General features: G+C 41.2%; 1 protein-coding gene across 2 annotated transcripts in view; it reads left to right on the forward strand.

The window, feature by feature from the left end:
- cntnap2a (contactin associated protein 2a) overlaps window positions 1–16,204 on the forward strand; it is a 405,328-nt gene that overhangs the window by 175,512 nt on the left and 213,612 nt on the right. For both annotated transcript variants that reach the window (XM_026179392.2, XM_080306454.1), the window contains exon 3: window positions 10,106–10,299. In XM_026179392.2, coding sequence (XP_026035177.2) covers window positions 10,106–10,299 — 194 coding nt within the window. The remainder of the gene's footprint in view (window positions 1–10,105; window positions 10,300–16,204) is intronic.

Consider the following 16,204-nt stretch of genomic DNA (forward strand, 5'->3'; position numbering starts at 1 on the left):
GCAAACGTGGCCAAGCATGAGATTTAGCTGCTAATCACAAACACGTGGCCACTGATCCTTACATTCCATTTTCTTTTTCAACCTTTCTCTAATTCATATCCCTCTATTTCTGTGCTCCTCTGTCCTTCGTCTTGTCTCTCCCTGCCCTCCATCTCATCCTCTCTCTCCCTTTGTCTTTCTCTCTATGTCATTTTCCCTCCATACAATTTCTATTTTCTACTGTAACATTCTCAATCCCACACTCCTTTTTCACAGCCTGTCTATTCTTTCTTCCCAAACCTCATTAGCTATTTTTTTCTCTTCTCATCCTGGTATATACTTTTCCAACTTTTTTTCCAAGTTTGAAAAAGTTCCACTCTTATACCTACTTATTCGAATGAAGGACGTCACAACCGCAGCACAACTTTCCTCCGACTTCCTGCACAATTAACCACATTCCCTTTCCCTATTCATGCTTTACTTTTCACTGTCATCTTGCAAACTTGTTTGATGTCTCCAGCCATTGCAGTCATCCATCGATAATGGCGGTCCTCTCCTAATTAAATTACTCTGTCTCCATCCGCTCCCTTTGCTCCATGACAGAAAGATGAAGTACTAGCAGAGGGCTAACCAGCTGTTTTCTCTCTGCTCCCTTTTTCCGGCGGCCTCGCATTCTAATTAATTAAGACGTTATACTTTTTGTTAATGTGGTTTTGGTATCAAAAGCGGCACCTTTGATAAATACACTCACGCATGTTCTCTCGGGTGCCAGAGCACACAAACATAAAGCCACACAAAGACGCCATGAAACATTTCTGAGCAGGATGCAAAGACATGAAATCTGCCATGTGCACATGCCAACCCCCACATTCACCCACACTGTCAGCGAGACAGAGGAGAGATGTTCTCTTGTTTGATGCTTGCCTTGCCACTGTCATGTTTGCTTGTATGTAATGCCTATCACCGGCTGTTCGTCATCCCTCCACAATCACACTGCATCTCCATTACACATCCGCACAACTCTGACCTTTCACTAAATAAACTCTTTTATTTAGAAATCTTAATTTCCAGTTTTTCTCTGCAATATCCCCTTTCCCCTCATTCGTTATGTTCATCATCTCTGAGTGACTGCGAGAGCCATTTACCCATGAAAAAGTAATTAACAGCAGATTTTATATTTCCTTTCTAGGAATGGAAAATTAAAATGACCTTTTTCATTATCATACTCAAACAGATGACCACACTGCATATACCTATATACATTTTACACTCCAGGAAGAAGTGATGGACAAACCAATGGCTTGTCCAAATATATAAACCTAGAGCAGGGAATCCAGTTTACAGCGTACCCACTGATGAACAAAGAGCAGAAAACACAGCAGTGCAACACTTGCTGAGGCGGTGGAACACTGATTCGGTGTACAAAGCAACCAGAGGGAGCTTTTGTATCTTTGCTTGTGGTTTGGACTAATGACACACTGTAGTCCGGGGTTTTTTGAACTGTGTGAGACGTGATCCACACCGACTACATTAGCTGGGATTCTCAGAAAGCATCCACTTTTGGCGATGGGTCCCAAAGGCCACCTCCTGGTGTGATTTTCTCACTATTATATCCCCCTCTCTTTCCTTAATAAGTATGTTGCTGTTGGTACATGTATCTGTGCCCTCCACATTCTTGGGCTGATTTTTATTGACTTTTATTGTATTGTCATGTATTTTCTCACACACACACACACACACACACACACACACACACACACACACACACACACACACACACACACACACACACACATGCACAAACAGACACATCACTTCAGTTCTTTGAGATCTTAAGAAGTGGGTGTATGTGATTACAAATGAATTTATATGGACTCTTATGCTTGTGTGTAAATGTTAGTGGTCACCATCAGTGTGATACTGTTATGATTCAGCTGCAGAACACACTTCAGCTGTGTGTGGTTACTACAATACTGGGTTATCTGTGTCATCACAGATAGCTCAAACCTTGTTTTGCACGCTTGGAGAAACTCCAGCATTCTTTTAGTCACTCGTGATTGCTCCTTTTTTGAATCTCTTTAATCTCACACCGCATAAGGACATTTTTATTTTATTATATTTTCATTTCATCCTTCCTAATAAGCTGTTTAGTTCAGAACACCAGTTTTAGGGCCCTTAAAAGAACTAGTCACAATTAAAAGAGAATCGGTCATATGATTGTTGGGTTTTTCTCTATATGTATTATTGTAGCATGGCACTGTGGGTGTAATGTGTAAGTGACCCAATACTTTTGTCCATATAGCAATTTTTGCAACCTTCAATTGTGCATCACTGCACAGCACATCATGTATCTCAGTCACGTTTAATAGAAACAGCAATGCACTCTAGAGTAAGTTATTAGGTTCTTTATTTTTTATAAATTTTACCTTGATCTGCACGGTCCATATTAGTTTTTACAGGTTTTTTTTCTCTTTTTTGCTTCCTTTTAACATTACTTTATTCTTCAATGCTGACTTGTATTTTGGAGGAAAAGGGCACATAAAGTGTCTATTATGAAGTCAAGGAGCTTGATATTTGCAATACAGAGCTTTTAAAAATAATAAGCTTCACTGGGAAAAAAAGTGCTTGTTCTCCATCCTTTCATGCTCTTCTGATCTTTTTCTCAGTGCTACTCACCTTTCTCCTCTCCATCGTTTGTTCCTCTGAGGCGCTTTCTTTGACCTTCTCTGCTCCCTTGCTCTCTTCCCTATCCTCCCCTCCTGCTCCTTCTCTCCTCCCTGAACATCTGTGTGTGTGACAGGCGAAAGAACGGTGACAGTCCCCCGACACTCCTGCCCTCCCCTTTCTCCTCCCATTTCCCCTCCTTTTCTTTGGCTGGCTCTCCTGTTCACTTGGTCTCAGTCTCTCACCTTCCATTCCCCCACCGTAAGGCTCCTCCATCTCTACTTTATTCTGTCAACCTCTTTTTGCACCCCCCCCCCCCCCACCCTCTCTCCCCAGGGCTTTCACCTTTAACTGCACCTCTGTTCTTTTTTTTATATATATATCACTCTTCACCCTCCCATGCTAACCTCTGTCAAGCTGCACCTCCGCCCCACTCATCTCTCGTGTTCTCCTTTTTCGAGGTCTCTGCTTTTCTCTCCAAGACACCTTTTGCCCACTTTTCGTGTCTCTGAATTTCTTTTGCTCCACTATGTCCTTTGTTTGAGTCACATGTTCTCCTCCTGACCCCTAACACTCAGCTCTTTAGTCCATTTCTTTTTCCCCCCTCTCTCGTTGTTTTTTATTAGTAATGAGAATCTTTTGAAAACACCTACCATCACTTTCATGATCTTTTGAACTTACATTTCTCTCTGGACATTTCTGATCTTTCTCCTTCTCGTTCCCATCTGTTACTTTTGGTAACCCTGTAACCCTGACATGTCTTCTGCTCCATCGTTCCTCATCAACTTTTCCCCCCTAATTATTCCCTTGTCCTTTAATTTACCCCTTTACTCCATCCATGAGTCTTCGTGGATTTCAAAGTCAACTAAACTAGACTGAATCATGCTTTCTTTTTTCCCCTCTTTTTCATCATGCCATCCTCATCCTTTTTCAAATGATAAGAAAATGAATGTATATCCAACAAAGGAGAATAAGCTCAGACTCTTAGCCAGAACTCATTCAATAAAATGAAAATGGCAGAAGGTGTCGGCAGAAGTGGGATATAACCAACAGATGTAAAAGAATGGGGCAGGAACAAGGTGCCAGAAAGGAGTTGGGTACGCTGCAAGAAGGGGCTAAAATAAAAATTAGGTTTGAGCATCAGGTAACTGGGTCTGGCAGAAAAGAGCAATAAATTCAGTTGAAGTATTGGGAAGTGTCAAATCTGCAAAAATGTCAAAATAGCAGCACACCCAGAGGAAAAGAAAAAGATGTGTGAATCTACAAAATGTGTTTTTATGCCACATACCAAATCAGACTTTGTGCAGTGTTGACAATAGGGCTGCCACAGACGATTATTTTGATAGTCAACTAGTCACCGATTATTTTTGCGATTAGTTGACTAATCAGATCATGCATCCATTGAACGTAAAACGTACAGCTTATTGCACCAGCAGCATCTGCTCTTATATAACTATCATTAGCTTACAGCTTGAAGTGTTTAAGGTATGTGCTAACTAAAAATAAAGACAAGATGATAGTTTGTCTCGGTGGAGTTTAACAAACTCAGCCGTCTGCTCCTTGCTATCTAAAATATAACAGGACACCGGAGTATATTCTCGAGCATCTCACACTTTTTTTTTTTTCTTTTTTTTTTTGCCTGTCCCGTTTGGCTCTTTTGCCATCAGAATTGTTGTCTAAACGCAAAGAAAGATGCCCAACGGATTTACTTTACCAAATTGACCATCCCAGCCTTGCCATAATGGTCCATTTGATTCACCTTTTATTGTTTATTTTATTTTCACTTACTGAACATGGGACAGACTTGACTGGGAGAAAGAAGGGGAGAAAGAAAGAGGGAAAGAGAAACAGCTGAGAAGAGGGACGGGAGAGAAGGGCAAAAACCAAAAACCAACAGAATGAGCAGAAAAAGAAAAAAAAGAAGAAGAAAAAAAAAAGCATATATCAATCACCTGGATCACCTGCTGAGAAAGAAAAAAGAAAACAAGCAGAAGAGAACAAGATATAGAATAATAGAATAAACAACATCACAATGATATATGGGAATATGACAGTAAATACTAAATATTAAACATTATTGTGCAGCACATAAGATCAACAGAACACAGTGTGCATTGAGGTAGGAGCCAAAAAGGGTGTAGTTTGTGGGTGTGATCACCCGTGTGTACACCTGTGAGCATGGACGCGCTTGTTTTTTGTTTTTTAAAAGGTTCCTTCATGTAATGATCTACTAGAGGGTGTGGGGGGGGGGGGCCACAGCCCCGTCCTCCAGGGCATGAAGCAGGTATGGAGGAGATCAAAACTCCAGACATCCAGAGGCCCCCAGAACACAAGAGACCAAGGAAGACCAACAGAGGGGCAGCTGCGCCACTGTCCCAGAAAGAGCTGAGGAGAGTCCCAGATGAGGGCTCACTCAGCAGCCGCGGAGCAGAAGCCAGGGGGAGTTGCAGTGACGCGCCCGTGAGCTCCGCCGGCAGCCAGCCGTGCCTGAGTGACCGAGCCCCAGGCCGAGAGGCCGGGGGCACCCCACCTCCGAAGTGGCCCGAGCAAGCCCCAGGCTCCAGGCCCCGATAAGCGGCCGCCAAGGAGTGAGCCGGTGTGTACCTGGACGCCCACCCCCGGACACAAAGAACCACCAACGCACCGACGTCTGAGGGAGTCCGCCACTGGCAGGGGAAGTGGTGGTAGGGGGAGATAGGCCTCCATACCTTGGAGGGCCTAAGATGTCCCCAGAGAGGTGGCGCCTGACACCCAACCTGACATATAGACACAGACATACAGGCACACACAGATACAAACATCCATTCCCACCCTCATGCTCTCATATACACTTACTCCACACTCAACCAACGTGGAGACAGACATAAAGAGACGCTGTACACACGATCACACTCCCCAAGCGTACTCTAAGCCCCGGGTCTAGGTACCCTTGCCCCTGGAGGGGGGGGAACTGCACCCAGACCCAGGTGGTGTTACCCTTTTCCCTGCGGTGGGGGGAGGCAGACCGCCCCGACTCCGCAGCAGCAGGGAGGCCCCACACTCCAGACCGCAGTCGGATGGCCAACTCCTCCTCCTAGCCCCCCCGCTCCAGCAGGTCGCAGAGAATGGGGGTGAGAGAAGACTCCAAACCTCCCTCCACCTGCTCATTGTAGTGTTGATGCATGTGTGTTCTAAGGTGCATTTAAAACCCAGGAGGGCATGGAGCTACCAGCCAGAGAGCAGCAGGTAAGCGCATGGTCCCTCCTGCTGGCCCTCAATGTCTACGTGTATTTAACATTGAGAGGTGGGCAACGACGCCAGGGGTGGGGTGTACACCCTGATGGTACTTTGGATTCCGTGCATCGTGCCCACCCCCAAGATCCTATATGTATGTGTAATGAGAGTGTGAGTAATGTGAATGTCTAAGTTGTGGGATAAAATTGAGGCAGGGGCAGCCAGAAGGGGACAGAGGGGGGGGGGGGGGGGGGGGTAGCCTCCTCTGCACCCTGGTGACATACCCCTACTCCAAGGTCCTGCATGTGTGGGTGGTTGTGATGGAGCGGGAAGAGGGAGGCAGCTGGAGATGGGGAGGGAAGGAAGGGAGGGGCAAGTGACCCCTCCCTGGGGCCAGCTCCCCCGCTGACCCCAGTAGGCACCCCCATACTCCGCGACCCACCAGGGAAAGGGGGCCCAGGCCCATCCAGACCGGGGCCCAGCGCAGCAGCGCCTCCCGGCCCCACAGAGCCCAGGACAGTCCACCCAACCCCACCACAGAGAAAACTGTACCCACCCCACCATCTCACACTTCTGATAATCAGTTGTCTGCTTGACATTTATTCAGCTGTGTAAAAACTATAACTTTAATCTCAGCCAAACCGATTTACTCAGGAACAAATAAAATACTGAAAAAAAGCCAAACAATAACATTTTTAAGTTATCTAAGTGAATATATATCATGTTTAACCTGAGTAGCGAAAGATGGCGGTGGGTTTGAAAACGATTTCCAGGAGTCCGGTGTTCTAACCGGGTCTAGTGAGCCTTGAACCCTGGCTAGCTATCGAGCTAGTGGGTAACAGACGTCTCCGAAAACGTCGGAGCGCTTTTGAAAATATGTGGTGTCCTGATAAACTGAGCAGATATTTGAAGTTTACACAGCTACATTCTCGCCTGAAAATATGTTAAACGTTGATTTTGTGACCCAGTAATATTAAAACTAACTAGCAGCCGCCATTGTTGGAAACTGAGCACGGCCGCGCTGGGCCACGCTATGAATTCTGGGACATCCTTGTACATGCAGTGCTGCCATCTTCTGTTTCAGTCCGTTATTACACTCTTAAATCCTACTACTTATTCCTGCGTCTTTCGGGATCTTACAAAGCTTCAAACGACGTGTCGACTATTCATTCAGTCGTCGACGATTTTAATAGTCGACGTAATCGTGACTAGTCGACTAATCGTGGCAGCCCTAGTTGACAACAACCGATACTACTGTGAAAGCAACTGAAACTACTTCAAACTTGAAGAAGAGTTAAAGCTACACTGAAACTAACATAAGAGAAGTCTAGCTTCAAGTGATTTTGTAAAATCAATCAATCATTCAATGAAAATAACATAATGCCCCAAAACTACTTGAATCACTAAACAAATATGAATGAAGTGGAACTACCTGGAAGCTGTTGAAAAATTTAAATAAACTCCTGGTTTAATTATGTAGCTCACAACACCCTGACACTTAAAATTAGAGATTTAAAATTCAGCCCCTGCAATTCTCAGTACCCAGCAATGACCAATTAATTCGCCTAGAACAATGTGTGAAAAATTGCTAACTTCTTTTCTTTGTGTTATTCATCGGCTACCAGTAGAAACTGTGCACTCAGGCAAAAGGAGAATCTGAAAATATTACTGGCAATATTCTAAAGAATGGAGAAAGAGAAATAAAATCGTGGGTTTTTTTGTTGTTTTGTTCTGTTTTTAACCAAACTTTCCTCTCCTTTGTTATTTTTGCTTTTGGTCATGTCTATCTCCTTCTTTAACATAAATGCATTTTACCTTTTTTTCCAGTCCATCTTCACACATCTCATCTCTGTCTTCCATCAGAGCCATAAAAGCCTCTCTTATTACTCGCTTTACTCCTCGTCTCATCCATCTTCCTTGTTTCCATTTTTCTACCCTCTCCCTTCTCTTGTCACCAGCCCACGGCGCACACCTTCTCGTCACTCTTTCCGACACCCCATCCTCCTATCTTGTTCAAAGTATCACACTGCCTTGGTCATTGTCCGCTCAGCTTGCGTTCTTAATCTTTATTTTCTGCTGTCTGTTTACTTATCACCACCGCTCTGCCCCTCCCAAACCCAATTTCTCACCTTTCCTTTCTCCCCCCTACCCTTCTCTTTTTTGATAGTGTTTTATCCCTCCACGGGAATGGCTTTGCTGCAACGGGTTTTTGAGGTATTGACGTTTCCACTGATATGGGCTTGGTTATCTGTCAGGTCCGGGGCCGGAGTGTAATGGCTCTGTAATTGGATAAGGTATAGGATTTTTGTCAGTAGGGTAAATTGCAAACTGCCTCACCCTCTATTTTATCATATGACTATCATCTCTCATTCTTCTTCCACTTCACTTAGCGCTCTTCTCCCACTCTCCTGTGCCTTTGTGGTCTTACCCTTTTCCCCTGCCCTCACTTTGTCCACACATTTCAGTTTTCACTTGGAAAAAAAACCCAAAACAACATCTGTCACTCTCCAACACTATCTTATCTGCATGTGTGTCCTTTAGACAAGTGAGTCTAGAAGAATGAAAGAACTGACATAGCCAGTTCAGAGTCTATCCACAAGCAAGCTTTGTGAGCTGTCTTGTGGACAAGTCCAGGGAAAAAGTATCTACTTCTCCACACATCTGTTTTATGCACCCCTTTGTGCTTTCTTTTTGGTATTTTACAATTCTAATAGTAGGAAAGACACACTGTAATGTTGACATTTATGCCATATTTTGTTTTGTTTTTTCTTCTTATCTCTGGCTTTTATTATAACGGCAAATGAAAATTAGGTCAGTGTCATCATTTTTTGTTCCCTTGCATCTTGCAGTTGCCTTGCTCTTTTGTTTCTGGACCATTTACCCTGAGGTTCATTTAACCTGCAAGGTCCAGGGGAGTTTGGCCTTTCCCGGGTAGACAACTGGAGGGGTGAAAAGGGGACAAGTTTTAGGGGACACATGAGAGTTTAGCTGGCAATGAAGACAGAGCAATGAGTTTTTAGGCTATCGCAAGGACGTCGACTGCCACTGAGGGGATTAGGAAACAAAACACAGCCATCTACCCCATCAGTCTTCACTATAGTCATAGGAAAGTGGCACTGAAACACTCGCCCTTGTTGTTCTCAGAGATACTCATTTTCAGATACTCATTAAAGCAATACATCACTTTTGGAAGAAGATTTTTCCACAATAGTGCATCTAGCCCCGGAGATCATAACCTTTAACCCTTTTAAGTTACGATGGCTTTCCAAGCATATTTGATGGTCTTCTAATCTATTCAAAACAGTAAAGAAGAGGTCAAACAATTACTCTGTACTTTTGAGCAAGTAATTTCCCTCAGGCCCAATGCCCACTTTGAAAATAACCGAAAAAATGACTTTGTATTTATTCTAACTGAACTGTGTACAGTGAAAATCAAAATCCATGCTCCACCAGGGGGGTAATTCCACTTTAATCTGCACTCAAGGATGCACATATCAAACAAAAGCTTAGCTGAAAATGAACGGAGACATAACCATATGTAGGTGTCAAGACGAAATGGGTTACATGACAGCACTTGCAATTTGACTTATAGGCTTATAGTCTCATTCCGTTTGTACAGGCTGTTGTTGTATTTTGGGATGAAAAGATAGTGTTCTTCCAATTTAATTGTATTTTGTTGTTGAAAAGTGATGATTTCAAGAATGAAATGGATGAAAGTGATGCTCGAGCATTTCAAAAGTGTCTTTATGTCTCAGCTACTGGCATTAAAAACGAATCCTTCTTGAAACCTCATAAATACTAATGACCTTCCTCTTGAAGCTGAGGCATCTTCTATATTGGAGAACATATAATTCTAATAATCATAACAGGGAGCGTATTCTCCTCATTCTTGTGAAACATCTTTATTGTCAGAAGGCTCTCTCCCTGTATGCAAAGCATTTAATAAATTATTACTTCTACACTGGTGCTTGCTAGGAGCAAATTTCTGGGCTACACTCTGGTGGACACTGACCATTAATAATAGGATCGACTAACCTTGTAACGATTAATGCTTTTTGCAAAATGTCATTATTGGAGTACGGTGAGTTTCTTTACCTGTCTTGGATTCTGCTCTAACAGAAGTCTTTGCCAATAAGATACAATTGCACCTCACTTTTGTATAATTTTTTATCATACTGCTAAAATTATATAAACTATTTGGGGAAACCTTTGATGTCCTACTCATTATGAATAATTACTGACTTTGCAGGAGCCGGTGGATGGTCACCTCTAGACAGTGACCATTACCAGTGGCTACAGGTGGACCTCGGTTCAAGAAAGCAGGTGAGCGCCATAGCAACACAGGGTCGCTACAGCAGCTCTGATTGGACGACGCAGTATCGCCTTCTCTACAGTGACACAGGAAGGAACTGGAAACCTTATCATCAAGATGGCAACATTTGGGTGAGTGGACCAGTAATTTGTGTGGCTGTTATGCGTGTGTGTCAAATGCACAGGTGCAAACTATAAGACTATTAAAATGTTCACATCCTGTGGCCCACACTTGCTTCTAAAGCATCTCATCTGTTTTGGATTACTTCCCAATCACCTTAATTTACCTTAATTTCAAATATGTGAGAGTTCTAGCAGTTTAATTCAGTTCTTTTCTACACCATCGCACACTGGGACAGCTATTTAAAGTAGAGTAAATGACTTGCTCTTGAAACAAATGATGGCATTTCATTAATCCAAATATTGCTAAGTCTATTCTCAAGTCTTGATGGTATATTGCCAAATTGGGTTGGAATTTCAGTAACACCATCAAACTAGAAACTAAAAAAAGGGCAGTTTTGTTTATAAATGTTTTTTTTTATTGTGGAGTACCCCAGGACTCTGTCTTAGAGACTATTTTATTGTCTTTTTTGCTAGTATTGTTTTTAATTATGTTGTTTTCATCCTTATACAGATAACATTTAGCTGTGCACTTGAATAGGGCTTACTACTAAAATCTCTGAAACAATTGATTATCTGAAACTAAACTTACTGCTGATAAATAATGGAACTGAATTTTTTGGTCATTTACACCAAAATTCACACTCCTTCTTAAGATTCCTTAAGAAATAATTTTATATTAATTGAATTCAATTATATTAATTATATTCAATTTAAAGGAAAGCCCTGCAAATACATTTAAGAGCATTCACAGAACAATGCTGGCAAATGTTTAGGTAGATTTTTGAGGCTGGAGTTAGCTGTAATGCAATTTGACATGTACATATGTCAACGTGGTTACTAAACTATCAGAAGAAATGCTGATTTTGACATTCTCTTCTATTCTAAATTGGATAAATTTGGTTTATCTAAAATAAACTTACAAAGATTTACACTGATGCTTTTACAAGCTTTCTCTTTAAAATTTTTTTTTTTTAATTTAAATCAGCTGTCAAGCTCTGTTCCTAACTTAGCTTTCACTAAATGTCTTGTTAACCTTGTAATGCCAAGTGTATCATATTTGATATTGTTGTTTTAAAGACCTCTGTATCGTCAGTGTGACTAGCGTCATATATACAGTCAGATACATGCAGTGCTACTGTGAGCAATAAAATGCTCAAAAATGCCAGATTAAAACTCATATATACACATTTATTTACATTTATTTGTATTTATTTTAATTTGTCAGAAGGTTCAATAAACACTCCATAATTAAAAAATAAAATTATACATACAGCAAGCTTCAATGTTCCTTACTTAAGTGCAAAATCCTCTTCTTTACCTACGTGCATAGAAAAAGCAGAAAACCTTGTTTAGGATGAAAAATCTTAAGTATCACTTCAAAGCACAAGGAAATTTTATTCCCTCAGTTTAAACCAAATGTAATATGACTGTGGCTCATCTAATTGAAGATTTACTGGGTCTTAGAGGAAAGATATGACATAAGAACATCTTTCCAAAATGAGCCGTTTGCATTCAATGTTTCCCTAACAGTATGGATGTGGTTTATTTTTCTTTGGCTTTATTTTCTGTGTCTCTTGTGCCAAAACAACACATTTCCATCAATGAATTGTTAGCAAGGACTTGAGTGGGGCACCTGACAGTTTGTGATCAGCTAATAGGTTAATGGCCTTCACTGTTCACTGTTGCTGCTTTGCGAAAGGCTACAGGTGATAACAGATGGGAGACAAAAGGACAGGCCTGTCGTGAATAATGCTGATACACCAAACTAGACAGCAGAAATCTAAAACCTTGAAATGCAGGGGAGGAGACTTTTTTATGTTAATCTTAATAGTAGAGTTGGAAAGGATATGTATTTGCTTTGCTTGTTTTGTCTTTTCCCCAGTGAATCTGTAAAAGCTTGTCATGTAAATTACTGCTACTGTGCGATGTAGTGCCTTAAATAATAAGCTTTATCACAGCAGCTTTTACATGTTAACTTTAAATAATGTTTGAGGCATTTGAAATGATCAGATCTTTTGTTTTTGCTTTTGAAAACACTGCAGATGTTTGTTTTTTTTTAACAAAATACACAAAACCATCAGGAATGCTTTGAAGGATTTTTTACTTTTTATTTGAGATTAAAGGATATTAAAGGGAGTGATTAAATGAGTTTGCATTGCTGTTACCTTCCTATCAGCTCAAAGTTGTCTGGCAGTAGAACAGCCTTACTAATAAAGTAGTTGCTGAATGTATGTAGCGTGACTTTGCTGGAGTATACAGCAGTCGGTCCTATGTTCTCAGATTGTATATACTTCCTGTGTCTGTTTCCTGATGCATACAGTAAAGTTTCACAAATATAATTGTGCTTTTCTGCATTTCGGGAATTTTGTGAAGTTTCAAACAAAATATTTCACATTTTAATTTTGCAAAACTCCTTCCAAAGTCAGTAAGATTATGATGCTTTTAAAGTGTGGTGAAAGGTTCTTATTCATTCATCACAGGATTGAAGTAAACGTGTAATGAAAAATGGCTTAAATGTTTTGTGAACTGTATTAAGAGTGGTGAGAATGACTTTTCTGCTGTGAGAATAATGCCAAATCAATTCAGAAAAACTTAATACACAGATGACAAAATTTCATAGTGAGATTTCTGTTCTGCAAACACATTTTTTATCACCAATTTAAACACCACAACTCTGTCACAGAACCGGACATTAAATATCAAATTCAACTACTATGTTTAAAATGTGTGCAGTGTGCTGCGGCATTCATGTTTGAACCACTGTTAACTTGCACGGTTACATTTCTGTCTTCTCTATCAGAATCCTTTTGAATGGCTGAACATGTAAACTCAAACCGCAGACATACAAGTGTTCATTATTTTTAGACGAAAGATGCTTTCTTCAGTTTTGGATTGATTATATGACATAAAGACACAATAAAATATGCCAGTGACAGCAATACTGTCCTGACATCTATATAAGATAGTGAGGGCATTTTAATTAAAATCTACTTGATTTCATTACACACACACACACACACACACACACACACACACACACACACACACACACACACACACACACACACACACACACACACACACACACACGAATGCACTAAAAATGTTCTCAGTGCATTGCAGTGCTGTAACGCAGGACCTGACCCAGCTTCAGGTGGGAGTAAGAACTATTCATCTGTGACTATTTAAAGCCATAACTGGTTTAGATGATAACAATTTCCATTAAGAGTGTTAGTTTTCAGGCAATTTTATTTTATTTATTTTATTTTAAATATTTTTTAATTACATATGTAAATACAGTCATGTATGCAAAAAAAAAATTTGTTCATATATAGAAACATTCATTACCGATGTCATTTCCTCATTTTCTCCTATTTAATTATTAGATATTCAAAAGTTTTATTGCTGTACATGAAGATGTACATTTACTTCCCTACTTCTGGTCTTACAGGTATCTAGAGTTCAGTAAATGCACTCTCACCAACTTATCTTGTTGAGTTTGGTACCAATTCTTTGCACACACTGAAACACTGTAGAGTCTCATCATGAAGTCAACCATCTACTGTATAAGCCATGACTCACACAGATTCTTCCTGACAGACCTAATTCAGAACCGAGTACTTTTTCACTGAGTGTGCACCCTTCCTCCCGAAATAAAGCCTGGGCTTCCAATCTTTCTTCTATCTCTGATGATGGGACAACATAACAAACAACCTTTTCAATCAAACAAAAGGTGGCTAAAAGGAGATCCAATGAATTTTGTTAGTTAATCTTGGTTGTGCTAAAAACCCCTAGTTTTCACTCTGTGAGTCTGCGCCCATGTAGAGGTGTGGTTTGCCAACAGACAAGGCAGGTAACCAGGCCAGTGGGGGAGCCCCTGCACCCTGACAAACGTTACACTACTGTAGTGGCGATGTGCAACGTTTGCATTAACAGTATGCGAGGCATGACCTCTCTAAAGTACTCCACCTGACTTCACTCATTAGTTTGGAAATGGCATGAATGACTCTAAACAATGAGAGACAATGAATGAGGACAGAACAGAATTAAATACTCAATGAAACAATAAAGAGGAGTTCTCCTTCTGGGAGTGAAAAAAGGAAGGAAGAAAATAAGAAAAAGGCAATATAGTTGTGGTAAACATAATTAATAATGATTAATCAAAGGCCAAATAAGTACACTCTATTGCTGTAAGTATTTGCTCATCTGCCTTCACATAAAAACTTAAATGACTTCTCATTCTTAATCTGAACCGTTAACCGTTAACAGCAACTATAACAACTACAACTCTTCTGAGAAGACAGGTTTCTACAGGGTTTCAGATCATGTATGGGAATTTTTGATGATACAGATGTGCATTTGTGAAGTCAGGCACTGATGTTGGATGAGAAGGCCTGGCTCGAAGGCTCTGTTCTAATTCATCCTGAAGATGTTCGGGTTGTGGTGAGGACTCTGCGCAGGCCAGTCAAGTTCTTCCACACCAAACTCTCATTTATTTATGGACCTTGCTTTAAGCACTGGTAATGTTTGTCATGTTTGAACAGGACAGTGCCATCCAAAACTGTTCCCACAAAGTTTGGAATGTCTTTGAACCAGCAAACCCAGACTCGTCCATCGGATTGGCACACAGAGAAGCGCAATTCATCACTTTAGAGAACACGTCTTCACTGCTCTGGAGAACCGTGGTCTGGTGCTTCACAATTCTGCATCCAATGCTTTACATTGAGTTTGTTAATGTAAGGCTTGGAAGCAGGTACTCATCCATGGAAACCCTCACCACCCACTGACCCTGCAGTGAGATTTTACGTAGCGTATCCCCTTAGTTGCCATCATTGGCCGATTGTGGCTCAAGAGTTGGCAGTTCCTCTTGTATTCGGAAGGTTGCCGGTTCGAGCCCCGGCTCCGGCAGTCTCGGTGGTTGTGTCCTTGGGCAAGACACTTCACCCGTTGCCTATTGGTGGTGGTCAGAGGGCCCGGTGGCGCCAGTGTCCGGCAGCCCCCCCTTTGTCAGTGCGCCCCAGGGCAGCTGTGGCTACAATGTAGCTTGCCATCACCAGTGTGTGAATGGGTGGATGACTGAATGTAGTGTAAAGCGCTTTGGGGTCCATAGGGACTAATTAAACTGCTATACAAATACAGGCCATTTACCATTCCCAATTGCTTCTACTTTGTTATATTACCACCAACAGTTGACAGTGGAATATTTAGTAACAAGTAAGTTTCATGACTGGACTTGCTGCACGCTGGCATCTTATCAGGGTACAATGGTGGAATCCACTGAGCTCCTGAGAGTGACCTGTTCTTTCACAAATGTTTGTAGAAGATGCCTGCATGCCTACATGCTCGATTTTACACACATGTGACCCTGGAAGTGATTAGAACACCTTGATTCCACGATTTGGATGGGTGAGTGAATGCTGTGTAAATGCTCCTACTCTAGCTTTAACTCACTTGAATCCTGCAACTTCTACTAAAATGAAATTATTTAACTGGCCTAACACAGCAGGCTGGTGTGTCCAGCTTCGCAGGCCTTGGCACAACCAAGTCGAGTACAGGTGGCTGGGAATCAGAGTTTGGACACAGGCAGTTGATTGCTAGAACAAGAATTCATACATAGAATTCAGAAGAACTTTTTGAGCTGTTTTGTACTGTGATATTGTACTCAATTTATTAAGCTAAGTTGTTTATTGTGATTTGCTACTGTAAGACTAATAAAATTACAAAGTATGTCTTATCCTTTTTTCAGCTGCGGGTACTAAGCTCTGTAGATAATGTAATCCTTTTTTTTGCCTATCATGGCTTTTACTGGTTGCCGTGACATATACGAATCGTTTACAGTTGAAAGTAAATTAAGCTGTTGTTTTTGTCTGCGGCATCGTAATTGTTTGCCAGTTATTATTTATTCTGAAGTATT

This window comes from Astatotilapia calliptera, chromosome 9 (assembly GCF_964374335.1).
Source record: "Astatotilapia calliptera chromosome 9, fAstCal68.1, whole genome shotgun sequence".
In the NCBI taxonomy this organism is placed as follows: domain Eukaryota; kingdom Metazoa; phylum Chordata; class Actinopteri; order Cichliformes; family Cichlidae; genus Astatotilapia; species Astatotilapia calliptera.